A 27879-nucleotide genomic window follows, 5' to 3' on the forward strand; every position below is an offset into this window, starting at 1 on the left:
TCATTGTAATAGCTTATTTCTCCCACACGGAATGTGCATACCACAAATAACACCCCAAAATACATTCTGCTACTCCTCCTGAGTATAACGATACCACATGTGTGAGACTTTTACACAGCCTGACCACATACAGAGGCCTGATTTATTGCACAGATGCGCAGATTTGTTGCACGGATGTGCACTGATGAGGCGGCAGATGGGCACTGATGAGGCGGCAGATGGGCACTGCTGAGGCGGCACAGATGGGCACTGCTGAGGCGGCACAGATGGGCACTGCTGAGGCGGCAGATGGGCACTGATGGGTCGGCACAGATGTGCACTGATTTATTGCACGGATGTGCACTGATTTATTGCACGGATGTGCACTGCTGAGGTGGCAGATGGGCACTGCTGAGGCGGCAGATGGGCACTGCTGAGGCGGCAGAGATGGGCACTGCTGAGTCGGCACAGATGGGCACTGCTGAGTCGGCAGATGGGCACTGATAGGTCGGCACAGATGTGCACTGATTTATTGCACGGATGTGCACTGATAAGGCAGCAGATGGGCACAGATGGGCACTGCTTAGGCGGCACAGATGGGCACTGCTTAGGCGGCACAGATGGGCACTGCTGAGGCGGCACAGATGGGCACTGCTTAGGCGGCACAGATGGGCACTGCTGAGGCACAGGTGGGCACCGATTGGTACAGATGGGCACCGATTGGCACTGGCTGGCACTGGCTGGCACTGGCGGGCACTGGCGGGCACTGGCGGGGCACTGGCGGGCACTGGTGGGCACAGGTGGCCACAGGTGGGCACAGGTGGGCACAGGTGGGCACAGGTGGGCACTGGCGGTGTACAGGTGGGCACTGGCGGTGCACAGGTGGGCACAGGTGGGCACAGGTGGCCACAGGTGGGCACAGGTGGGCACAGGTGGGCACAGGTGGGCACTGGCAGGGTAGATCTGGGCACTGGCAGGGTAGATCTGGGCACTGGCAGGGTAGATCTGGGCACAGGTCGAGTTTTTATAAGTTTGCTGTCACTTCACACACTCACAAAAACCTTCGGTCTCCTCACACGCTATCGCTGTGTGAGGAGACACGTTCGGCAATGGGTGATGATCTCATTTGTTTACATTTGAGATCATCACCCATTGGAGGAGGCGATCGCGCTGTAAACGGCTGCTGTGATTGGCCGTTTACAGCGATCTGTGATTGGCTGTGTCCAGCGGACACGGCCAACACAGATTTTCCCCGATGCGCGCTCCCGGGAGCGCGCGGGGAACTCTTAAAGGGGACGACGTCAATAGACGTGGTCCCGGAAATTGAGATCCGCGCTGTAGACGTCTTTTTACTATAGCGCGGATCTCAAGTGGTTAAATCCTGTATAATAATAATCAGGTAAGTTAAAGTGTAAAAAAACTCTGCCCTAGACAAACCAAGCAATTAACATTTGCACTGCAGGTGATGCCCCACTACAAGGGATAATTTTTCAATCTTCCTATGGTTAGGCTTTTAAAGGCAGATGCATAGTATTCTCGGGTGTGAGTTTTATAAAATATTTATGTCCATTGCCTAAGTCCATTCCACTTGGCCTTGCTTTATTGATTGATCAGTAGTCCTAACTGACACATCTGGTATTAAAAAAAAAATGCTTTTTGTTTGCCAGTCCAATTATGGCCACAAAACTATGCAAATTACAGTAGCACTTGCATATGTTGCACTGACTTATGGGAAGAAAACAGAGTGAAATTTCTTGAGACTTTGAAGGTTTCTCTTTAGATGTTTGGAATTCTTTGGCCTTACACAGGGATGGCAGCTTGCCTGAAAAGTGGATGTGCTCAGATGCCGCGGTGTTACATGTCATATCCAGGGAGCTAGTACGTATCGATCCATTGGGTCTATCAACGTTTCAGGTCACTTGGCTCAGGGCCTGCTTTCTTCTTTTGACTTTGAAATTTGTGCTGTATGAGCTGACTACTAATGGTCACACACAGTGTGCCCAGTTCACCTTTAAATAGAAATGAAATATTGGTGTTAGAACTTAAAGAACCTTACTCAAAAAGGTACAAACACAGTACACAATGCAGGTGAATTATTTAGAATTTGATAGAATAAAAAAAAAAAAATGTGATGCTGACTGTGACACTGCAAATTCTTTATTGTTGCATAGCTTTCACTTTAAAGGCAATTGGATTTCAGCACACTGAAAGTGGCACTCTTACTGCTAAACAAAATGCCTAAATAATACTCACTTTAAAAAAAAAAAAAAAACAGTTGAATTCTTACCTCTCTATTCTAAAGATGTTAAAGCCCAGGCATGTAAAAGTAAATCCACCCTGCACATAAACATACTGCGTATATATATATATATATATATATATATATATATATATATATATATATATATATATATATATATATATATATATATATATATATATATATATATATATATACATATACATATATATATATATATATATATATATATATATATATATATATACATATATATATATATATATATATATATATATATATATATATATATATATATATATACATATATATATATATATATATATATATATATATATATATATATATATATATATATACATATACACACACATATACATATATATATGTGTGTATATATATAAAATACTGACATCATAATACCATTTATATATTTTTTTAATAAAGGTGGAGATTTCCTTTAACAGTAACTCAATATTCATTGAGTAAAAAGCAAACCCCTCTGGGTAATCCAAATACAATTTTAAGCAAGTGCTTTAAAGAAGATTCCTACCCCCTTTTGTTGCTCTGAAGAAATAACTGCTTGTTTGTCACGATCAGGGGTCTGACGCAAAGACTGTAGTAGTAGTGGGATATAGCAGGTAAGGATCAAACATGAGGGTAGTCAGTAAACAAGCCAAAGGTCAGTAATGGGTAGTTTGAGGTTGGGATCAGGCAGAAGTGTAGTCAGGGGACAAGCAAAGGGTCAGTAACAAATGGTAGCAAAGATAGGGACAGGAGCAGGGAAGACCGAGATATTGGCTGGAGAGAACACAATGATTTGGAAGTGCAGGAAGTGCAGAGAAATGGCTTAAATCAGGAAGTTCATGGGATGAGCAAAGCGTTCAAGGTTCAGCAGAAGTCAAGGCACAAAGCAGAGTTATCCAATGGATCAGACAGATTGCAGTCCAGTGTCTCCGGTAGCTCAGACAGAAGAGTCATTGCTAGACACAGTAGAGGTCCCAGATTCAAGTCCAGGCCCTGACATTGTTTCACCATGTCCTTTGCAGACTCATTCTCAATGGGAGGATCCAGTTCATTAAAATCACCTGAGAAAAGCTGCAAGGTCTGCATACATTTAAAAATGTGTATCCCTTAGCGAGTATCTCACCAAAACTCAAATTCCTATTGAGGAGTATGCCTAAAAATCTGTCAGCCAATGACACAAGCAGGAAATTACCTCCAGGGTGCCTTAGTGCATTGAATTTTATGGAACATTGACGCAGACTGAAAAGGAAAATTTATTTTATAGCATTAAATTACAATATGGCCTGTGTAGCAATAGTAAATGCTATATTATGTTTTATTTGCTATTTCTTTTTCACTAAAATGGAGCTACCCTTTCAATTCATTACTATCCAAAATTATCAACAAAAAAGGTGGAATTATTATTTATTTATTTTTTTATATCCAAGTATAACATTAACAGTGTCTTTTGCAAATTTAATTTGGTATTTTTTAATTGCTGGGCTTTTAAGTCCCTCACTGCTAATCATGTTGAACCTCAGTTCAAGCTCGATCTCGGTATTTAATATCTTATTGTTGTGCTGTGTTAAAAGTGCAGCAAGGGCACCACACACATCAATAGACATACAAGAAGATGAGAGATATCTTCCTAAAGTAACCTTGAGCTGAGCATAGCAATCGTCATGCAATTCAAAGGAACATTTTACATTGTTCAGAATCCTATAGAAAATAGGATCTACCGTTTCTTGTACAAAAGGCTCACTAAGATGATGGTAATATCATAATGTTAGTAAATAATAAATAATGGAAACAGTCCATATTACTGGATAATAGTCATGTGGCTTTTTTTCTATTATATGAAAAGCAGCACAAAAACAATATTATGAATGTAATTGTGTGGAAAGTTGACACAGGTGTTTTAGAGTTTCCTTTACCTCCTGCCACCCACGTAAAGCATATGTGCAGCGGCAAAGAGGATGAGCTTTAACGCCCACATGGCACACATATGCGTCCAAGGGCGGATGAGTTTTCTATGCTAAGAGCTCTCTGACTCACCTCATGCTCCCAGTAGAGTGACTAAGGCAGACTTTTTCAACCAGGGTGCCTTCTGGGTTCTTCAGGGGTGCCTTGGCAAAATGCTTACAAATTGCCAAAATTGCCAAAAAATTATAATAACTGTGTTTTTTTTACACAAAGCCACAGGTTTTATTGTGCAGCATTACAACCTTGGGTACTGTGTGGGACAGCCACTGGCATCCCAACAACTAATGATGTCATTGGTTTATAAGGAGTACATCATTGTCTGCATCCTTGTTTGTTCTCTCTCAGCCTCTGTCCGTCAGCGTTGGCATAGTAAGGGATAGAAGATATGCAGAATTTCAAAGGGTGCCACAATTAAAAAACGTTTGAGAAACACTGGACTAAGGTGTCATTGACAACTCGTGGTCTCTAGTAATGATTGGGAACCAGCAGGATTGGCTCCTGATCGTGTGAGGAATTCATCAATGTCTTCCTCATAGTAAATTTTTTTTCTTCAACTCCCAGGTGCCACCATTTTTGATTTGGAAGCTAGCTGGGACTTCCTGATGTCTCACAGCTAGCTCCCAAATCCAAGACACGGCAGGGCAGTGTGAACGTCCCTAGAGCCTCCTGGGATGGGGGACATGTCCCAGGAGGTTATAAGTCAGGAATAAGGGAGGGAAGGCCAAGTTCACATAATTCTGACCTAGGTGAGGGTTAAAGAAGTGGAGGTTGATGCCTTTCAAAAAAAGATACCTGCCACCCTCGTGACCCTCGCCCATCCCCACCCCAAAAACTGACCTTCAGTCGTGGCAGGTGACATTCACATGTGTGGCCATACTGCCACTCTTAGGGCATGTTCACTTGTGTGGATTTGTAGCCTCCTTACAACCTGCTTTATTCCTCAAAATTCCTCAAAATTCCATACCATCACACCACAATTATGTGAATTGCATATGGCTGCAAGGTGGCGGCTCCATTCACATGAGTGGATCATGTTTGGTAATGGTAACAATTGCGGCATGCAGTTTAACTTTTGCTAAGGCCAAAGCGTTGTGACCACTACATGGGTACAGCCCTGAACAGAATCATTGTTTAGTTTCTGGTCGCCTTTGTGAATGCACCTTTAGAGGTTGGTGGAGAAAGAAGAACTGTGCTTTACTTTTTTGGATGAAGGTCCACTTTTACCAGCAATAGAAAAAGTCACCAACTTGGCTCTGCTGAGTAAATCTAGGAATGTTAGGCAAAACATATCCAATTCTTTGGCAGATGAAACTGATTCCATAATTGTACTTCAATTGTGTATTTAGCTATTTGTCTGAAATTCAGCTTGAATAAAACAGAGGGTGAATCTTCTGCACCATTCTTCCAAATCTACTAAAACTGTTATAAATGAATACAAATCAACAAAATTGACTAGCTTCCTTATCCTCCGTTGCAATCGATTCTTTTCTATGAGTGCTCTTTTAGGAGTAGTTCTTATAAATCATATGCATTAAAATAAAAAGAAAGCATTAGAAAGGATCAGTGCAACAAGAAAATGAAATCATACTTCTAAAAAATATTTGAGCTAAGCTACAAATGTAGCCGAAGTTATCTGAATTATTCGTTCCAGTCATTCCCAAGGCGCATCAAAAAGGCAATACCCCCGTGCATTGCTATGGCAACTCACCTTAATGGTGTGTCATATAGCAAGAATAAAAAAACAAAAAAAACAAAAACAAAATGGAGTGACAAGTGATGTGCTGATGCAGGTTAAATCTATTTGAAAATATGGAAGAATCAGGGTTTGAAGAAGCTTTTAGATGTCCAAACAAATGCAACAAACATAAAAATGCTAGATAAATATATTTTCTATACTCAGTGGTCCATCACTAACATCATTTTTTTTCTTTATTTTGCCTTTGCATGTCATTTCTCACTTTGAATGGAATATGAAGCAAAGCGGTATATTTATGTAGCTCAGTAACTAACAGCAATGAGATCGGTAATGTAGCGTATTTAATACACCTTTTTGTTCAATAAATGCTACTGGATGCAAACGTAGCCTGAGCACCTGAATCTTTCATGGTATTAGCCTATGTTTATCCCCTGCACAGCAGCACTGGAAGAAGGACTGGCAGCACTCTGAGCGAATCAGAGCAAAGGAATGACCTCATCAGTGTGCTGCTGCTTCTTCACTGTCCATTGATCAGTGAAGGAGCAGACATAGGCTAGGGGTGGGTCCTATGACAGGTTGTATTTTTCTATGGGGTGCCTGCCCCTGTGGCAGACACTTTGATTGTAAGATTCTCTGGCATTCCTCAAACCTAGCCCAAACACTTGGATTTGTCTTGATATTAACTGGGTTTTGATCTGCACAATAGCACTGCAAGAGGGAGGAGCAACACTCTGAACCAATCAGAGCAAAGAATTGACCTAAACGGTGTTCTGCTTCTCCTTTGCTGTCCAGTCATAGGCTGAGATGGGTCCTATGTCAGGCTGTATTTTTCTATGGCGTGCCTGTCCTTGTGGCAGACAGTTTGATAATAAGATTCCTTGGAATTACACCTAGATCTTGAACACCTGAAACTGTTCTGATATTAGCCTACATTTTCCTCTGCACAACAGCACTGGAAGAGAGAAAAGCAGCACTCTGAGCTGAACAGAGCAAAGAGATGACCTCATAAGTGTGCTGCTGCTCCTTCTCTGTCCATTTACTGTATTCCTTTATGGAGGAGCAGTTTGATGGTAAGATTCCCTGGAATTCCACAAATCTAACTCGAGCACCTGAACATGTCTTGATATTAGCCTACGTTTTCCTCTGCACAACAGCACTGGAAGAGGGAAAAGCAGCCATCTGAGCCAATCAGAGCAAAGAGTGAGGGGTGAGGCTGGGTGAGGCTGTATGTGTCTATTGAGTGCCTGTCTGCCCTGCCCTTGGCAAGATTCTCTGGAATAAAGGACTTGAGTATTGGATAAATGCTGCTTCCTTTTTACTTTGGCCATTATTTGGTTCTACAGTACATAATAAGGATCAAAACTATGAGTGCATGTGCATGAGCTACTGTAAGTAATGATATGTGTTTGTCAATGTATTCATTTTGACTTTTTGCTCTAATAAACAGCATGGTAGAACAGTGGTGCACACCTCTTTTTCTTAGTATCCAATAAGAGTGTATATTCTCAAGGTCTACGCTAGGTGGCTTTTTTATATTCCTTATTGCTTACCTTAACTAACCAAGTAAAATGTTTGCTTGGCAGAACACACCAGAAGAAACTTATACTTACCACCATAGATTAAATCAAATCAAATCAAATCAAATCATCAAATCATTCTCTGCAGCTATTACCTTTTGTACCACCACCCCCTCCCTTTATAATGTAAGCTCTACGAGCAAGGCCCTACTGTACCTTTTGTATTGTACTGTGATTGTGTTGTCCCCCCAATACATTGTAAAGCGCTGCATAAAATGTTGGCGCTATATAAATCGTTAATAATAATAATTATTATTATTGAACACTCCCCTTGCTTCTCCTAGTCAATCCTTGCAAAGTGGTCACTTGGCAGGCTCAACCTGCCATGGGCAAGGTCCTAAACAAGTTCTGAATTGGAATGGTGGAAGAACACAAGATTGATATGTCTATCTGGTGTAAACTGTCAAGGGAACCTTTTACTTTGCCTATTCCAGGCAACATACAGGTTCTCATTAAGGAGTGAGTTTCACTTGTATGATATTTTTTACCATGGTGGAGTTGGGCCTTGAGAAATAGAGCACCACTGTTCTCACACATTGTATCATTCTTGGCAAATATAGGTACAAAAGGATTGTTTCTCAAAAAAGCTGCTATGTTGCAAACAACAGCTATGACATTGAGAACATGCGCATCATTTATCAAAGTACCAGAAAGACAAAGTGATTCCCATAGTAACTAGTTTCAAACCTGCACTGGAAAAAGCACAGTTGGTGGTGGCAAAATAAATTGTTCGTATTTCCCATAGCCACCAATCAGGTTCTCATGAGCAGCACAAATAGTTCTTAATTCAGGAACAGTTTTAAATGGTTCTATATAATTTCTCATTGCAACTTAATGGAATAATTGCATTTTGCGATAATATGTTTATGTAGCTGAATATATATTTTCTTCTTTGTCTTCCAGCTGGAACAACGTATATCTTTAGTAAAGGAGGAGGACAGATAACATACACGTGGCCCCCGAACGATCGGCCTAGCACACGGGCAGACAGACTGGCGATAGGGTTTAGCACGGTACAAAAAGAAGCAGTATTGGTTAGAGTGGACAGCTCTTCAGGACTCGGGGACTACCTAGAGCTGCACATAGTAAGTGATAAAACATTTATTTTCTACAGCATTGTTACATTGTGTCTGTCTAATGTTCTGTGGCTGGGCTTAAGGATTTAGAATTGATGTGCCAGTCAGCTAATGTCTGATTTGATTAAGGGGCCAGCCGTGACTTACCTCTTGAGATGTATACAAATGACGGCAAAATGATTAGGTCCCTGCAGCTTTTAAAGATGCACATCTACAGCATGCTTATTATAAGACACACTGAGAAGGTCATATCAGATGCCAGATGTTAGGGGAAAAGAGATTATAGTTCATCCATTATAACAAAACTAAAAAGGTTATATATTTAAAGGGGAAAAGCAAAACTGGAGGATCTTAAGGTGTAATGCAGCTGGGCTTCCCTGCTCATATTCAGGGTTGGATACACATTCTACACTCCCTAGGCCCAGCTCGGTCGTAATACTTCCTACCACTCCCTTTGCTAGGTGAATAAAAAATAAAAGTGACCAGTCATTCAGTCTGCCTCAGTACACCTGGAACCATCTCCTAGAGCAGTAGTCTCCAAACTGTGGCCCATGGGCTGAATGTGGCCCTTTGCTTGCCTTTGTCTGGCCCTTGAAGCACTATTTCTTCCACTGACCCCAGTGTTGGAGCACCATTCCTCCCACAGAGACTGACACTGGTGCATTATTCCTCCCCTGAATGCCAACAAAGGGGCACCATTCCTCCCAGTGATACCACCAGTGGGGCAAAATGTATCCCACTAAAGCCAATGATGTTTATTCCCACGGGCCCCATGGCATTTTAGAATCCCAATAGCCATGGTCGCCCCCCAAAGCCTGAAGGACAGTTAACTGGTCCTTTGCTTAGAAAGTTTGGACAGCTTGGCCCTGTCCTAGAGCATAGGTTTCCAAACCTTTTCAGTATGAGGGCCACATTGTATATTTTACAAACATTTGTGGGCTGACAAAAAGTACAACCAGTTTCCACCTTACATCAGGGTACTCATTTGAATCCCCCTTAGATTAGGGTCCCCATAATAGTCCACCTTGCATCATAGTCCCATCACAGCCCTCCTCTACATCAGGTCCCCATCAAAGTCCCCCTTACTACAGCATCTACAAAAGAACTCCTTACATCAAGGTCCCCATTAGAGTCCCCCTTACATCAGCATCCCCAAAAGAACCCCCCTTACATCAAGGTCCCCATTAGAGTCCCCCTTACATCCTCATCCCCAAAAGAGCCCTCTTACATCAGGGTGAAACTATGAAACTATGAAACTATAGGGGGGTGGGGTAAAGTAGCGACCATAGGCAGCCTCTGCTAACTTTAATCCTCAGTCATGTCTCAGTATAAGTATATGCCACTGACGCTAGCCGCAGGCCAGACAAAATATTGTAGCATGCCGGATGTGATCCTTGGGTCATAGTTTGTTGACCCCTGCCTTAAAAGACAAGACAGATCATCCCATTATTGCACTACTGTGATAGCAATTCATATATTAGTGTAAGGAGAAAAAGGGGGACCCATACCACGCTAATTCCACCAATGAAGATTGTATTGGCTGTTTTCAGACAACAAGAAGGCAAGATGACGGTACCCTTTTTTTGTACATAAGAATATGTGCTTGACTGTCAACCGTATATTTGTGAATGCCCCACTGTCCTAGTAGCCCTGGGAGTAGCAAACCTCTCAACATCAGAAGCTGAGAAAGAGTGACAACCTGTAATAAAGGAAACATACAGCATGTCAGCAAAAAGCGGATGTGGCTAAACTGGGATAGGCATTGGCATGGCCTAAAAGAATATAGTAAATAAATATTTAGATATAGTCTAAGCTTTTGAAGCACATGCTGCACACATATGCCCTGTACTCACAATACACACCTTAACTGCCATACAGCAAGGAAGAATCGTCTTTATGAAAAAAAACAAAAAAAACAGAACACGGACAAAGAGCTAACACTTTGTCTGAGCAGGTTGAGGTCACCCTTTTTGGAGCATCCTGGGCCCCTACTTGTATAAAGCGCACACACATAATGCTTGTTGGGGCTGCACTACATCTGAACATCCTGCATGTTAACTTTCACAGTGCTTTTATTGGGCACTATGCAAATGTAAAGACATCAAGTAAAGGGAGCCAGATACTATGCTGTTCAAGCTATTGGATTCGTTACATTTGCTAGCACCATAGCTGGGCTGGTTATTGGAGACACACCATGGATTTGGGGGACACTGGGATTTTGCTAAAAACCTGGCACAGTCCAGCGGAATCCAGGACTGTTGGAAATTATGCATAGCCCTTAGAAAGCTATTGGAGGTTAGTTATTTGAACTGGGATACTGCATTACACAAACGCTTACTACATTTTACTAAAATACTGGAGTTTAATAATAAAACTGTGCCCAGACTATGAACAATAAAGCATATGTGTATTCTGAACAAGCTTTAAACTAAGCCCTCATTCACCCATGTAGCTATAGACATTGTTGAGAAATGGTCAAGATGGTTTTAAAGCTCATTTGCTACTTGACTAAAGGCAACTAGGCAAATAGTTTTTAGTTTTAGATAGAGTGGAGATGGATAAGAACAACTATCAGGTTTTTATTGCTGCCCTTGCCCCTATCACTGAGTTTCCCCTTCTCTATTGGTCCCATATATCATTGTCTTTAAGGGAGGCAGAGAAAGAAAATACTACATTTTGGTTTGTTACCAGAACAGGAATAGAGAGGAACTCTTCCAATGGGGACACTTGTTCTAGTGACCCTGGTGACAATTTGGAGGGATTTCCTCTCACTTCTTGATTTGGTTATGGGACAGGAAGTGAAAGGAAATCTCCCCACTGGGACATAAATGGCAAAAAAAAAAAAAAAAACCTGACAGCATTTATATGTCCCCTATTCTATCCAAAATGTAAAAAACAAATAAAAAAAGACGTGTCTGGCTTTAGTTCTAGTATTATTATTATTATTATTAATGTACATCATTTATAATGCACCAACAGTTTGTGCAGCACATAACAAAATAAAGGCAGACATTACAGTTACATTACAATTTGGTACAAGAGGAATCAGAGGGCCCTGCTCATTAGAGCTTACAATCTAGGAGGGAGGGTCAATTGATACAAAAGGTAATAGCTGTGGGGGATGAGCTGATGGAGAAAGTAAAACAGTGTATTAGTTAGGAGCAGAATAAGCTTCTTTAAAAAGAAGGGTTTTCAGGGATCATCTAAAGATGGATAGATTAGGGGACAGTCGGACAGATTGGGGTAGGGGGTTCCAGAGGATGGGAGAAGCTCTGGAGAAGTCCTGGAGGTAAGCATGGGAGGAGGTGACAAGGGAGCTAGAGAGCAGGAGGTCTTGGGAGAACCAAAGAGAGCCGCTTGGTTGGTATTTTGGGACTAGGTTAGTGATATAGCTGGGGGCAGAGTTATGGATGACTTTGTAAATTATTGTTAGTACTTTGAATTTTATTCGTTGGGTGAGTGAAAGCCAGTGCAGGGATTGTCAGAGATTGGTTTAAGACACTGAATGGTTGGTAAGGTGGATGACTCTTGCAGCAGCATTCATTATGGACTGAAGGGGGGATAGTCTATGTAAAGTTAGTCCAATGAGGAGGGAGTTGCAGTAGTCGAGGTGAGAGATGACCAGGGAGTGAATTATAAGCTTGGTGGTGTCATTGGTTAAAAAGGGGTATATAGGCACAAATGCTCATTAAACAATAACTATACTAGTACAAACAGTAAAACCACTCACCAACCATTCACATAAAGTAAAATTAATATATCTAAAAAATATAGCTGTGTTTTATTTTAATTTTTTGGTATATACATCACATAAGTGTGATAAAAATATCTACCTTGTAACGTCTTTGCTCTCTGGCTATGTGCTCATGTTTAGATTATATTTTGGAGAAAAATGGTTTAGTGAATGTTGAGCTCCCTCCGGACAGCTTGGAGATTTCAAGTTTTCAGATCCGTATTTGTTTATTTTCCATTCCAGCCCGCTTCGAAAGGTTTGTGATTGTGTTATTTCTCCCAAAAGGGATTCTGAAGTTGCTCCTCTGGACCATCTAACAGCGAAAAAATGAGAAAAGTGTGATTTGAAAGTTAGAGTGTGAGATAAACGTGATGATCAGGGAACTTGGTGTGTTTCCTCCTTCCAAGCAAGGCTTAGTGAAGGTTACAAACCATGCCGTTCAGCTGTCCCTGTAGTAAATGTTGATTCAAAACACTCTTGCTTTATGGGAAGTCGAGTTAACTAGCCTGGGCAACACATTTTCATGTAAGCTTTTGTCACTATTAAAAAAAAAAAAAAGTCTACAGTCAATAATTCAAGATTTTCATCTTCGGGATTTGGAAAATCTCACATAGCTCTTGAGTTCCACTGACAGATTCTTTTGTCTGGATCTCTTGGGTTGTCTCGTATTGTGTCTATGTATGACAATCTGATCAATCCATTCATTCTATGGAACATAATAAAAATCAGACCTGTTTTAGAGCTCTTTCTGATAACGTTCCATTACTTTTAAAATGAAAACAAATATATATTTTTTGCAAGATTTTAACACTTCCCTTTAGTAAAGCTCAACCCGGAAATCTGGCAATATAAATTAAATGTTGTCAGCTAGAGGTATCTGCTAGTACATTTAGTTATCCTCCAGCATGGTATAGAAAGCATGGTTTGCATAATATATAAATCTCAAACCAAAACACTTTTCCAAACAGAGCAATGTTTCTGTTGGTCAGTTAGCCTTATCTTGCATTAGGGGATGTAACAGGGGGTTGTAATAGAGTCACCCTGCAATAAAAGGGGTGCAGGGTGACTTTTTCAACAGGAACTCCTCCATTTTTGATAGATGAAAGATGGCTACAAGTTTGAGGCCATGCAGGCACCTGTAGTTAACCCCCATGGTCTTTTTTCATAAGGTTTACATTTACTACAGCCTCAGGTTAACTTTAAACCATGCCTGTGATTTGCTAGGTTCACTTTAATGCTGCCACTGCAGATGCTTATACCTACCTACCCTTATTTCTATTGCTGCTTCTGGGGAAGTCTTAATGTAGGTGAACCAGAAGGAGCACCAAACAAATGTTTAGGAGACCAGAAGTAATTTATTGATAGCCTATTAAACAAAAGCAACTACAGAAGGCAGCCAACACTTTTCAGGTGCCAACCAATCCTCCTTTATCAGAGCTTCAGCACTTACCAATGCATCTAAAAACTCCTGGAAAAATCTATTTAAGCAAGGAGAATGATTAGTAAATGAGTGGCATTATTATGCAGCAGAGGACACAGTTTAAATAAAACAATAAATGATTTCTGGACTATTAAACATGTAATGCTGCTTCTGGGGCAACGATATTTATATTTCTCAATTTGGGTGACCTCTTTCCCTGGGGGGGGGCACACACTTTGTGGAGAGCTGTTGAACTCAAGGCCATTGGGCTCAATCAAGGCTCCTCTGTTTCTATTAGGCTGATAACCTGTATCCAGCACCTTACTCTAACCTTCCCTTGGCTTTAAGAAAGACACATTCTTGATAGTCTCCGATGCGGGTGGCCATGTGGCTCACTGCTCATCCTCCTGCATGACAGTTCTGGTGCTTAGAGGATGGCAGTTCAGGCACCATGTATGGTTATATAGTGGAAAGGTAGAACCCATGTCCCATTGTGGGCTCTGGCTAGATTGACTTGGAGCTTACATAGGGCTTATCGTCAGTCCTGTAAGTGAACATAGAAGGAAATGGTGAATGGAAAGTCAGTACAAGCAGCTGTGGGGGCCACAATTGAAGTGAACCTATTGCTTTTTTCTACATGGGTAATGCACAGTATTACATATGTTGTGTATTAATTTTTTTTTAATCAGATCTGTTTATTTGTTGTTTCTCATCAAATCTAAGAATAACTGAACAATGATCTAAATCAGGGTTCTCCAAACTTTCTAAGCAACGGCCAGTTTATTATCCTTTAGACTTTATGAGGGCCAGGCTGTGGCCAGCAGGAGTAGAAAATGTCCTTGCATTGGTAACAATGCCCCATCATTGGTGTCAGTAAGAGGACTAGTTCTCCAACATTGGTGTCAGTGGGAGCAATAGTGCCCCATCATTGGTGTCAGTGGAAGGAATAGTGCCCCATCATTGGTGTCAGTGGAAGGAATAGTTGCCCATCATTGGTGTCAGTTGAAGAAATAGTTCCCCATCATTGGTGTCAGTTGAAGAAATAGTTCCCCATCATTGGTGTCAGTTGAAGGAATAGTTCCCCATCATTGGTGTCAGTGGCAGGAACAGTGCCGCCTCATTGTATAGAATGGTGGTGCTGCTAGAGTGATCGTATAGTACTTTATAAATATTGTGTGAAACAAAACAGAAAGAAAAACCCACTAGTGCTGATATATGAAAGTGCAAACAAGTGATCATTTATTATTATTTGACCACTTGTTTGCATTTTCATATATCAGCACTAAATAGTGGTTTTTTTTTCTATTTTTTTTCACACAATATTTATAAAGTACTATACGATCACTCTAGCAGCACAGTACCACCATTCTATACAAGTTACATATTACACTAGTTGATGATAAGCTATCAGGTGCCTGCAGCAGCTGGCCATCTAACACCACCGTATTCCAATTAAAGTGATAGCCCAGGAGTATACACTACACAGTAATTAGTGCCCCATCATTGGTGTCAGTGGGAGGAATAGTGCCCCATCATTGGTGTCAGTGGAAGGAATAGTGCCCCATCATTGGTGTCAGTGGAAGGAATAGTGCCCCATCATTGGTATCAGTGGGAGGAATAGTGCCCCATCATTGGTGTCAGTGGAAGGAATAGTGCCCCATCATTGGGAGGAATAGTGCCCTATTGTTGGTGTCAGTGAGAGCAATAGTGCCCTATCATTGGTATAACTGGGAGGAATAATGCCCCATTGTTGGTGTCAGTAGAAGGAATAGTGCCCCATCATTGGTGTCAGTGGAAGGAATAGTGCCCCATCATTGGTGTCAGTGTAAGTAATAGTGCCCTGTCATTGGTGTCAGTGGAAGGAATAATACTCTATCATTGGTGTCAGTGAGAGGAATAGCGCCCCATCATTGGGGTCAGTGGGAGGAACAGTTTTCCAAGGGCCAGATAAAGGGAAGCAAAAGGCCACATTCGGCCCTCAGGCCACAGTTTGGAGACCACTGATCTAAATGAAGTTTCAACAGCATCAATGAACTCTGTATTTGATTTTCAGATTGAAGTTTGAAGTTTGATCAAACTAAAAGACTGGAAAGAAATAAAGAAAGAAATTCCAAATTTGAACATGTGAATTTCTTTCAAAAATTTAGAACAAATAAATATAAAAAAGTTCCTGTGTGGCTAGGATTTCCCGTGTGCTCCCCCGTTACTATGGCGTTCTTTGTAACTGTTATCCACTCGCCATTCCTGTAAAAGATTCTAGGGGTGGAATTTGAATACAGGTTTCATCCTAAATTCTCTATGAAAGGTCCTGGTGGGCTTGCAGCCAATTGGCTGATATTATGACTCCAACACTAGCAGTACTTAAGCTCCCCACAGGTACTTTAATCATTTATCTTCCGTTGAAGGCTGCATGATTAGTTTTTGGCATAATTACAACAAAAAGAAAAAAAAGAAAAAGCCTTTCAACAAAAAAAAACAGCTAACTTGCAAATGATAGCTTCTAAAAGCCCAAGGTTTTTGTTTTGTGTGTCCAACATTTTCAGTATATCATACTGATAACGGCGCAGCTTATGCAAGATCAAAGCAGGAAAAGCTCTTATTGCATTAAAAGGACACTGTTTACAATTCTGATCGAGTCAAAAGGAGATCCTCAAAGAATGGGACTTTGAATGGACCATAAACAGTCGTTTGAGTTTTAAAAATACAAATGTATTGAGACATAGAAAACATATCAAAACATAAATATGAAGATAAAATCAAATAAATATCTTCATATTTATGTTTTCATTTTTTCTCTATGTGTCAATAAATTTGTATTTTTATACTCAAACCACTGTTTATGGTCCATTCAAAGTCCCATTCTTTGAGGAACTCCTTTTGACTTCATGTACCAGGGATGTGGACCATAACCAGTCTATCCAGGTAGTTGGGCAAAAACATCTTTACTTTTCTGATTGAGGACTACTTAGATAACTACTTAAAATAAATATGCACACAAACACTGCATTATGTCTTTATCATTATTATTGTACAGGATTTATATAGCGCCGACAGTTTACGCAGCACTTTACAACATTGGGGTAGACATTACAATACAATACAATTCAAGACAAGAGGAATCAGAGGGCCCTGCTTGTTAGAGCTTACACTCTAGGAGGGAGGGACAAGTTATACAAAAGGGCAACAGCTGTGGGGGATGAGCTAATGGAGACAATAGGCAGGATAGGCTTCTCTGAAGAGGAAAGTTTTCAGGGATCGCCTAAAAGTGGATACATTTGGAGACAATCTGACAGATTGGGGTAGTGAGTTTCAGAGGATGGGCGAGGCTCGCGAGAAGTTCTGGAGGTGGATATGGGAGGAGGTCATGAGGGAGCTAGAGAGCAGGAGGTCTTGGGAGGAACGAAGAGGGCGATTAGGTTGGTATTTTGAGACTAGGCTAGTGATGTAGTTGGGGGCAGAGTTGTGAATGGCTTTGTAAGTAAGTGTTAGTATTTTGAATTTAATTTGTTGGGCAAGTGGCAGCCAATGGAGGGATTGGCAGAGATGGGTAGCAGACACTGTGCGGTTTGTAAGGTATATGAATTTGGCAGTAGCATTCATGATGGACTGAAGGGGGGATAGTCTATTTAAAGGTGAGCCAATGAGGAGGGAGTTGCAGTAGTCAAGGTGAGAGATAACCAGGGAGTGAATCAGGAGCTTTGTGGTTTCATTGGTTAGAAAGGGACGTAGTTTCGAGATGTTGCGGAGGTTGAGGCGGCAAGCTTTGGAAAGTGATTGGATGTGGGGCTGAAAGGAGAGTTCAGAGTCCAGGATAACACCTAGCACCCTGACATGTGGGGATGGGTGGATGGTTGTGCCATTACTCTTGACAGAGAAGTCAGGGGAAGAGGCGCGTGGGGGAGAAAATATTACAAGTTCGGTTTTGGACAAGTTGAGTTTAAGGAAATGTTGTGACATCCATACAGATATGTCTGTTAGTAAGTTGGTAATGCGTGAGGAGACTGATTGAGTGAGTTGAGGGGTGGAGAGATGTTCATAAACCTAGCAATTAAAAGTACCAGACCTAAAAAAAAAAACATTGTTTTTTTCACTCGTAAAAATGTTTTATTTATTTTTCGAAATGTGTGACAATATTATGCTACGTCTCTACTGTGGCCACTTTAGATACAAGCACTGCTTAGTTGGGCTTTTCTCTTGAATAAATACCTACATAAGTGTTGTCTAGGCAATGCCATATTTGTGCAATCAACGATACAACAACTATGCATGACTCAAAATAATAGCCTAAAAGGGAGAATTAAGCAGATAACTATTTTCCATCTTGTAAGGGCCCGAGCCATGTTAATATCTCATATATTTCTAGAGCACGGCGATGAATAACAAGTGATGATAGCGGAGCTGTAACCTTGATGGTTGATCTCCCGTTTGACAAGTGTAATAAATGAGTTTTCTATTAGGCAAGTCTGTGCAAGGAATGCTCGGCTGAGATTTTCTTGGACAGTATTTGATCCAAGATTGCGTTTGTTCCTGGAACCCGGGATTAAATTACCAATGCATATAGTAATTCAGTTTTGTGAAGAGCAATGGCTGTGGTTCAAGGAATCCTACCTCTCGTCCGTCTAATTGTATATGTAAATCGATACAGCAAAGTAAATAGAACTTAGGAAGGAAGCTGTGGAAGTATACCTTAGAGGTACAGTTTTGTACTACAGGCACACTTATTTAATGCATCTAGATTGCTATTATTTAAATAGACGCTGTCCACAGACCATTCATTTCAACAATCGCTGTCCCATAGGACTAAGCGCGTATTTAATGTATGTTTTGCATGCTATTTACATGTAAAAGCATGCCTTGAGTAGACATTATGAAGCCCTGAGATTGCTGTTGGGTGCCGCCATCTTGGGTGTAATGACAGCATATTTAAAGCTGTCACTCAAGTAAAACACTATAGAATGCCCCTTCATTTTCCCCCTGGCAGCTACATAAAAGATTACTTAGAGAGGTAATAGGAGCAGAGGAGCTGGGCCAGCACAATCAATAATTAAACACCCCCAGAACATGAGAAATCTTTAAGGGAGCTGTTGTAGGAAACCAACTCTTTCTAAAGTAGTCTAATTTGCTAGCAAGTTCAGATTGCAAGTGAATAATGTTAAAAATAATTTATGGGAAAGAAATATGCCTGAAATATCAAAACTGATACTCAACTGTTGCTGCGTGTTTTAAGTTGAACTACTGCATGTGAGTTCCCAGTTCTGCCCACTGTGGTCATTGGGATGGCATCTTACACTACTGAATAGTTCAATTTATTTCATATTACAGAGAATAAAGCATGAGTATTGGAACTATACCTTATGTACCAGGAGGAGTAAGAATCCATGGCTGGGCTTGCTGAGTCTGGAATTCTTAACCAGCAGGGAGATCTTGCCACCGAAATCCTGAGACACATACAATTCCAGATGCTGTGTCAGTCTAGCTCAGTGATGGCAAACCTTGGCACCCCAGATGTTTTGGAACTACATTTCCCATGATGCTCAACTACACCTCAGAGTGCATGAGCATCATGGGAAATGTAGTTCCAAAACACCTGAGGTGCCAAGGTTTGCTATCACTGGTCTAGCTGCATCTAAAGACTGGATATATATATATATATATATATATATATATATGCATTACAGCATGGATCATTGCACTTTGCTCATTTTGTCTTGTATCAGTTGAAGGAAAAGGGCCCTAAGGGTCAGATAAAGGCAAGCGAAGGGCCACAGTTTGGAGACCCCTGCCTTTAACCATGCCTGGTTCAGGGTGAGAAGCTTTGTACTAAGTTCAGTCGCTGGCCTCTAATGCCACGTACACACGACCAGACTTTTCGAGGGACTAGGTCCGACAGACTATCGACGGAGTTCTGACGGAGTTCTGACAGAGTTCTGACGGACTTTCCGAATGAACGGACTTGGCCACACACAATCACACCAAAGTCCAACGGATTCGAACGTGATGACGCACGACTGGACTTAAATAAGGAAGTTCATAGCCAGTAGCCAATAGCTGCCCTAGCGTCGGTTTTTGTCCGTCGAACTAGCATACACACAAGCGGATTTCTCGGTAGGAACTGGGTCCGGCGGAGTTCTGGCGGAAAAATTTGAAACATGCTCAATTTCTAAAGTCTGTCAGACTTTTGCAAATCAAAAGTCTGCTGCAGCCCACACACGATCGAATGGTCTGCCGGAATCATTCCGTCAGACTTTTAATGTTGAAAAGTCCGGTCGTGTGTATGCGGCATTAGTATTGAAACTGAAACTGTTGCCTCCATTAGGTGAATAGTGCTCTAAAGAAGTATATACTATGTATAGAGTGGGGACTGTTAATACCTCTTTCATATTTTCCCTGCTATTTGTGTACCCATAAAGGAGATTTTTCTTCACTTCTTGTTCCAGTGATACCTTGTTACATGTTAATAAAATGGTGTCATCAGCATACAAAATAAGAAAAAATCTCCTCACGGGGAATAGCTAGAAATAGAAACCTAGACATTATTCTAGTCCTACGCAAAACTTAAAACAAAAATGTTTAATCTGGAATTTCACTTGGCAATCGTCATGTGCAGAGTGTGAAAAGCCAAAACGAAAATTTGACACCAATATCTCATGTACCTGACTAAGCTGTTAGACAAAGTAGAATGTTTGTTCAATCATGGTAGTTTTTTTTTTTCTTTTCTTGGTTTCCGATCTGTTCCACGATACTTGCTGTGTAAGAACACAGTTTCGCCATCGCATGTTTCCTTAAAGGCAACGCGGAAACCATAAATTGCCTCTTTCCCATACAGATGCAGTTTTTGTAAAGTTTGGTTTTTACTTTGTAGATATATTGCAGAGATCTTAGACCAGTTCCTCTTTACATAATCATACAATTCTGTAACCTGAAGTCTAAGATGAGCATAAACATATTATTTTATGGACAACGTTCTCAGCTAATTGTCACGTGACCATTTGACTAAGATTCTTTACACTTTTACTTTGTTCCTTTTACTAGCACAGCTTAAATTGTAATTATATCTGCCTTCTCCACTTTCATGAACAAAGCCTGTGAAAGCAATTATCAATATGAAATCCACTTATCGTTATTGTAGGATTTCCTGCCATCTGATATTGGGAGCTGCTGGGATTAATCTGGGTTAACGACCATTTTATTAAACAGCTAGCTGAAAGCTGGTTGATATTCTATCTTTAGTCATTAATCATAAGTAATATTTCATGAATAAGAATGACAAATGTACAGTATATTATAATTGTATAGAGTAGTTCTTTTAAAGCAGAGTACAGATAGATATAAGTTCTATTAAAGCAGATTTAGATAGATAGATAGATAGATAGATAGATAGATAGATAGATAGATAGATAGATAGATAGATAGATAGTAAATATCAGATATTTTTAAAGTACCTCAACACACCTTTACATTGTTTCAACAATATGGCGAAGTAACCCTAAGATAACCTCAAACTTCTGAACTCAGCCTCTCCCCCCATGCTGCCACTTTCAACGATATGCAGTACCTGATCAACCTATTATCAGGCCTGTAAGTTGTCATACGGTGGTGATACTCCATACTATGTAAATACTAACTTTGAGAAAGTTTGCATTGGTACCGGATGTTCGAGGGTTCCAGTGTCAAAGAGGTGAAGAGACAATGTGGCACCTTAAGTTGCCTGATGTCCAACTACTTTTCTTGGCCAAGAGTCTACTGGTAATCTTTAAACATTAAAGAGGAAGTAAACCCTGATGAGTTTACTTCCTCTTTCATTCTCTGCAAAGGTAAAGCATAATGGACTACTATGCATCGCATAGTAGTCCATTATGTGTCACTTACCTGACACAGGAGCCAGCGATGTCACCGCTGTCCCCTGTAGTCCGGCGCATCCATCTTCTTGGTGGGTCTCGCTGCTCCGCCGCTGTCATTCTGCGAAACCGCGATGACGTCACTCCCGCGAATGTGCGCCGCTGTCTACCGACAGCGGTGCTTGTCTTTCGGCAAATATCTCCTAAACCGTGTAGGTTTAGGAGATATTTCTTGGACCTACAGGTAAGCCTTAATCTAGGCTTACCTGTAGGTCAAAGTGTGTTGTAAGGGTTTACAACCACTTTAAGACTGAACAGATAAAGGAGTTGTTACTTTATTAGGTTTTCTAACAACATCTTTTTCAGCTAAATGTAACATCCATGATTAAGTCCCAAGGGTAAGGCAAAACATGTTGGAGTTGTGGACTGGATGAATTAAGCTGAGGCTGCTTTTACCTGCAAACCACTCGGGCTGGGTGAGGTGTGCAACGGCTGGGATATCTCTTACCATTTTTGCAGTATTCTTTGGGTCTGGAAGGACCTTTCCTAAGCCTGCACCCTCACTAGCCAGCGGCATCCAATTCATTGGACCATAACAGCCTGAGCGGGGAACCTTAAGCATTTATCATGGGTCACAGAAAAATTAGTTGTTACTCAAGTGGGCTCTATCACAACATCTTTTCAACCAAATGTGACTTATTAGTGGCAACTGGATAGAGTACAAGTAACCAAGGGAGGATGTATAGAGTGAAGCCTATGGGGGTTTATTGTTAGGCTACAATCATTATGGCAGCCCAGCAACTCCCAAGGGCCACAAGAAAATGATAGCAGTCACAGTGGGTGATTGTATCCATTAATAGATGAGCCCATGCTGGATTTCCAAGACATTGTTGAAACAGGAGCTGCTGATTCTTGTAGTGATAGTTTTTGCATAGGCCACAAGTCAAGACAATGCTGAAAAGCATGTACATCAGTGACAGTTTCAGGTTGGAATGGTTTAGCAGGCAAGTTGTATAACTAATGGGAAACCACTAGGCATGCTACCTAGTCTTTGTATCTTACCAACTACCTAGTCTTTGTATCTTACCCCCATCATTTTCCGGAATCTGACATCCTTAATAGGTTGTCTACTCAATGTTCCAGCCTGTTCATATGACTTACATATACCACTATATACTGAACTTTTAAATGTTTTTGAAATAATTAAATCTTTTTTTTTTTTTTTTATAAATGCCTGTTTTTTTGTGAAAATCTTGATAACATAGTTTTGCATTATGACTGCTATAACTATTGTTTTATCAAGGATGAATATTTAGCAAAGCTCGCATCCCACCTTTAAACATTGACCTGCACCCTACAGCACTTGGCTAGTAGGGATGTTAATGAAATGCTTAATGCCTAGGGAACAAATGGTGGAATTTAAATGTCACCACATCATACCAAATAACGGTTGAGTAGCAATACCAAGATATGAGTTGAAGTATTTTGTTGTGGGACATGTCTTAGAATTGTCTTAGATTGAAGAAGAAAGAAAAAAAACTTGGTCAAGTATATTTCTTTGTATGTATATTGAATATCTGAGCTATTATTCTCTTTTTAGTGGATGAAAAGTATAAAGTGCATTTTGTTTCAAATATTTGAATACACAATAGAACACAATAGAACAACCAATTAGACGTTATTCAACTCTTCATAAATCATGCATGTTACATCATAGTGGAACTCAAGAGTATTTATTTTGTTGATGAAGCTCAACAATGACAAAAAATGTAGACCTTGCCCATCATCCCCCATTGTCACATACGTTTTTCTTGAATAGATAAACATTGGTTACTTCGGACTGGTCTGCAGCATTATGATCCATGGAAAACTTAAATGGCAGGGGGAAGTTTTTATAGGGTTAAAAAACTAGTTATTCTATTTTATAACTAAAGCAGCTTATTAGTCATCAGGAGTGCACATTTTATTCTGCAAATTGTCCCTTTTACAAAAGCACTAAAATGTCAGTTTTGGTATAAAACATGATGGCATCATTAACAAATAAAAGAGAGTTCTTTTTCAAATATGTATTTTATTTTTTGTATTTAATTCTACAAAAACAAACTAAATGGAAGAAAATGTAAAAAAAAATGTATACATATGAATGATAAAAAATGAAGGAGAGGAAGAAGTCCATAATAGCTAGTTAGGGTTTCCCATGGGTTTATTTTGGATAGAGTAAGGAAGTTATAACCCTTGTCTTTTTCCCCCGTAAAGTGTTACTAAACCCAGGACCCTTCATTCAATATATCTGGTCTCCCACAGTATACAGGACATGGAAATGCAATAGTTTTAGTAAATATAAACTGCTAAATACCTTTTCTAATCAGCAGTATATAGCAGTCTTGTGACTTCTATCAGTTCCTGATTAAGCTTGTAGAAGGAGTTTTCATACCACACTAAGCTGCCCTATCAGGATGCAGGACCCCTGACCCTCTGTCTGTACACTGCTGATTGGCCCTGTGCTGATCACATGCACTCTCCCAAGAAAACAAAAAAAAAAAACTCTCCAGCAATACACACCAAACTGAGCATGTGCAGACTGACTCTGAAGGCTCTGTGCTATCCGGACATGTTCTGGAGACAGTGGAAGAAGAGGAGGATCTGTGCATACAAGATCTAACAGCCTTTTTACATAATGCAGAGGATTATCCCCTAACACTTTAACTATATGTTTAATAGCCAAAACAGTAAGTGTCTCCACTGGGACACATGATAATCATAAACAGAACCAATACATAGGGTAATTCTCCTTAACAGGAGCACAGACAGTGCCTTTAGTTATACTTAAAATAGAACCCACAAAAAAGTTGTATTTTATATTTTTTTATTTTTTTTATGATTGGCTCTCCGCCTACAGGCACTGCTGTCAGTACTCATGATATACAGAAAAGGATCCAACTGTCAAACTTAATGCTCTTCTGGTGTAACGTTCAAGGATGGGCTTTCAGCTTGACATCTGGTCTATCTCTGTGTACAAGAAGCTACTGTCAGTGCTCCTGTTCCAGTGTAGTCCATGGGGCTGGGTTGTCAGTTTGACAGCCAGGTCCAACTCTGTGTCTGATTGGTTGGTATTAGTATTGGGTATTGGCTGGTGGGGCATGCTGAATGTAGTTGCATGCTCATTGCTGCCTCTAGCTGCATTATAAATGCCTCTATTTTCCCAAGTTCACATAAATACATGCCACTGCAACAGGCTCTGTCCATTTACAATGATGGCACAGCAGGTTACCCAGTGCCCAAACCGGAAGAAGAACATCTATGATTGTAATCCTTACGCCGTAATAAGAGAACCAAATGCATAGGTTCCCAAATCCGCCTGTCTTCCAATTTCCCACTATCGCTAAAGTCCAGTTTATAAAATATGGAGGCAGGTTAAAAATAAACATCAAGCTTGCCTACTTGCCAAAAAACATTTACAGATTATTCCTGGGATTTATTGTATTTTCAATTTCTTTAATCCCCATTTTCCTTATCCACAGGCTTTATCAGCTTGAAATGCAAGCTCAGCTGTTTAGCAAAAATATGGATTGAGACAAAGTTCAAAATGGACAATACTGTTATCTTTGAAAAGGTCCCAGAGTGTGCTGAATTTGTGAACCCGCATGTACAAGCACATGGCTGTTTTGATAACCTGTAAAAGAATGAATAACTGCTTCTTGTTATAAACAGATAATACAGGTCAGCGAGGCCTGACACCACAAGCAGTCACTGAGATTGCTGTGTACGGAAATATTTCCTCTTGTAAGTCCAATCTCCGAAATTGTATTTTTTATTTTGCCCATATATTGTCAGTGTTTCTGCTTAGCTTGTGGCAGTAACATACAAACAATATTATCCTGTCTGGCTTTAGATCACCCACTCCCTTTCAGTAGTCTGTTTGAGCAATATAAATTTTCATCACTGCAGATCAATAAAAACATTTCAGCTGTTAAAAGAAGAACCATATTTTGTCCGAAATGATATGCATCATACATTCCAATTACATTTGGAAGGAAATTTAGAGGAAATCACAGCAAAAGCATGACTGAAAAGCATTTTATTTGAACCTAAGAATATTTTGGATATACGCATATTAGTCCTCATTCATCAAGCTGTAGGGGAATTTTATTGTACAAAAAATAATAATGCATGTTTCATCTAGTACAATGAACTTGCAAAGTTATAATAGTAGACCAAAAGTTCAATAGAAATAATGGAATAGGAATATCAAAGTTGTGATACTTAAAAGAAGCAACGATGCCAGTACAAGTAGTGTCGTTGAGTGGCTCAGTCCATTAATGCACTTGAAAAAAGCACTAGTGGTTAGTGGTCAGCATCCAGTCCTTCAAGGGTTCTTCAAGTAGTTAGGCAACAAGTATGGCCAGATGGGTGGATAAAAGGAAATATGCAATTGGTGCATTTGTTGGGAGAAAAACAACAAAGTTATACTGAGGAAAACTGAGGTGAGAAGAAAAAAAGGGAGATAGATAAAATCAGGTGGGGTGGGAGACTATAGGGATGTAGGGGGAGGGATATGAGCAGTAAATCCCATGGGGTCATTCTTGGCAATGTCCATGGAATGCTGGGCCATTGTTCATATTGAAAGACAGGCACTATCAAGGCATGGGTGTCTTTTATAGTCCAACCATGTGCCCCAAATCTTTAAATATTTAGAATGAGTGTCAGCAAGTATAGAGGTCAACTTTTCAAGTATTATAATTCCCATGAGTGTTTTGCTTGACCTCAGAAAAATGTATCATCGGGCGTTTTCAAGCCCTAGCTAGAGTGTTCTTATGTAGGGGCACTTTAAAGTGTGCTTAAGAAGACCCAGTCAAAGAAGCCTGGGTTGTAAAATAGCCTGTCTTCAAACCTGTCTGCCAGTGCTATCCACTGCAGAACTAGCCCTTCCAAATGGGTGGAATAACTGCTCTCCTGGTCACATGCTGTGATTTCTTTCTTCGGGCCGCATTTCTTGTAATGACATAGAAGTTGGTGAGCTTGCTACGTAAAGAAGAGATAATCATCCAACCAAAAATTTAGAATATCTGAGAAGGTCAAGCTTCTTTTAAAAGTAGTCCTGTGGTGACAGGGTCATTTAAGACATGTCAAAGTCCACTCTCACTCAGTATAATAGTATATCATGTTAGTATGCCTTAAAGTTACACTAAACTAAATTTTTTCCTCGGTTTCTTTCTTTCTTACTTTCGCTTTTTCCTTAAAAAGTCCATGATTTCCAGGCTTCTTTTTTGTCTTGTGCAAGATTCCTATCCTTCACTGATGCACCTCATTGCTATTAGCGTAGAGCAAGCAGAGACATTATTTCTGGTCACAGGCTCTGCTCCATGTGTACTACAAATCCCATATTGCTGACTGTGTCTGCAGGTCTGGGGGTGAAAAAGAAACGGTGACCACCTTCACATACACAAGGATGGCATGGAGCTCTGACGTAGCCACCCTAGAACAGGAAGCCCGGGAACAGCAGATAAAAGTCACATTCTAGTTATATTTAGACATATTGCTGTTATTTTATTCTATAAAAAAGGGGAGTTTTGTGTCAATTTAGGGCTAGAACTATGTGTGATGGGGCTCCATTAAAGTAGTTATAAAGCCTGAAGGTTTTTTTTACCTTAATGCATCCTATGCATGAAGGTTATTTTACCTTCATGCATCCAATGGCTCCTGCTGCTGTCAATTAAAGCCAGGGATGAGGGACCCGGGGCAGGGCTGAGCCCCATTCTATCTTATGGACACACAGATCGGGGCTTGGGAGCTCTGGGCTCGGGAGCTCTGGGTTCCATCCCCCTGCCAAGTGCTGTCATAGCAAGTCTCTTGCTATGGAGGCACTCAGTGGGATTGTACGGCCCAGAGCGCTATTGAGGGACCTAAGAAGAGGAGGATCAGGACTGCTGTGTGCAAAACCATTGCACAGAGCAGGTAAATATGACATGTTTGTTATTAAAATAAAAAAATAACCTTTAGTATCACTTATTTAAGGAAACCCCTCCCTTTCTAATCATGAGTCCTAAGATAATTCTTCTATTGATATATAAAATTAATTGCTGCCATAGATATGGCCCCCAACTAAATACTGTACATGAATTAATTTGATCTAAATTTATTTGCCAAATGCTGGTGCTACCTATATAAATCACTATGTATCTAGACAACCCTGGGTTCCCTGGGCCTCCAATAGCAGTCGTAATGGTCTGCTGTGGCTATAGTTATTATTATCTTTATTATTATATAGTGCCAACAGTTTACACAGCGCTTTACAATGTATAGAAGGGACA

General features: G+C 40.4%; 1 protein-coding gene across 35 annotated transcripts in view; it reads left to right on the forward strand.

Moving 5' to 3' along the window:
• The window catches only part of NRXN1 (neurexin 1), a 1923519-nt gene that overhangs the window by 1525496 nt on the left and 370144 nt on the right, over window positions 1–27879 (forward strand). For all 35 annotated transcript variants that reach the window (XM_077485574.1, XM_077485592.1, XM_077485575.1 and 32 more), the window contains one exon: window positions 8405–8586. In XM_077485574.1, the coding sequence (XP_077341700.1) occupies window positions 8405–8586 (182 nt within the window). The remainder of the gene's footprint in view (window positions 1–8404; window positions 8587–27879) is intronic.

The sequence above is a fragment of the Lithobates pipiens genome, unplaced genomic scaffold (assembly GCF_037356315.1).
Source record: "Lithobates pipiens isolate NorthernLeopardFrog02 unplaced genomic scaffold, aLitPip1_a1.2 Scaffold_18, whole genome shotgun sequence".
Classification (NCBI taxonomy): domain Eukaryota; kingdom Metazoa; phylum Chordata; class Amphibia; order Anura; family Ranidae; genus Lithobates; species Lithobates pipiens.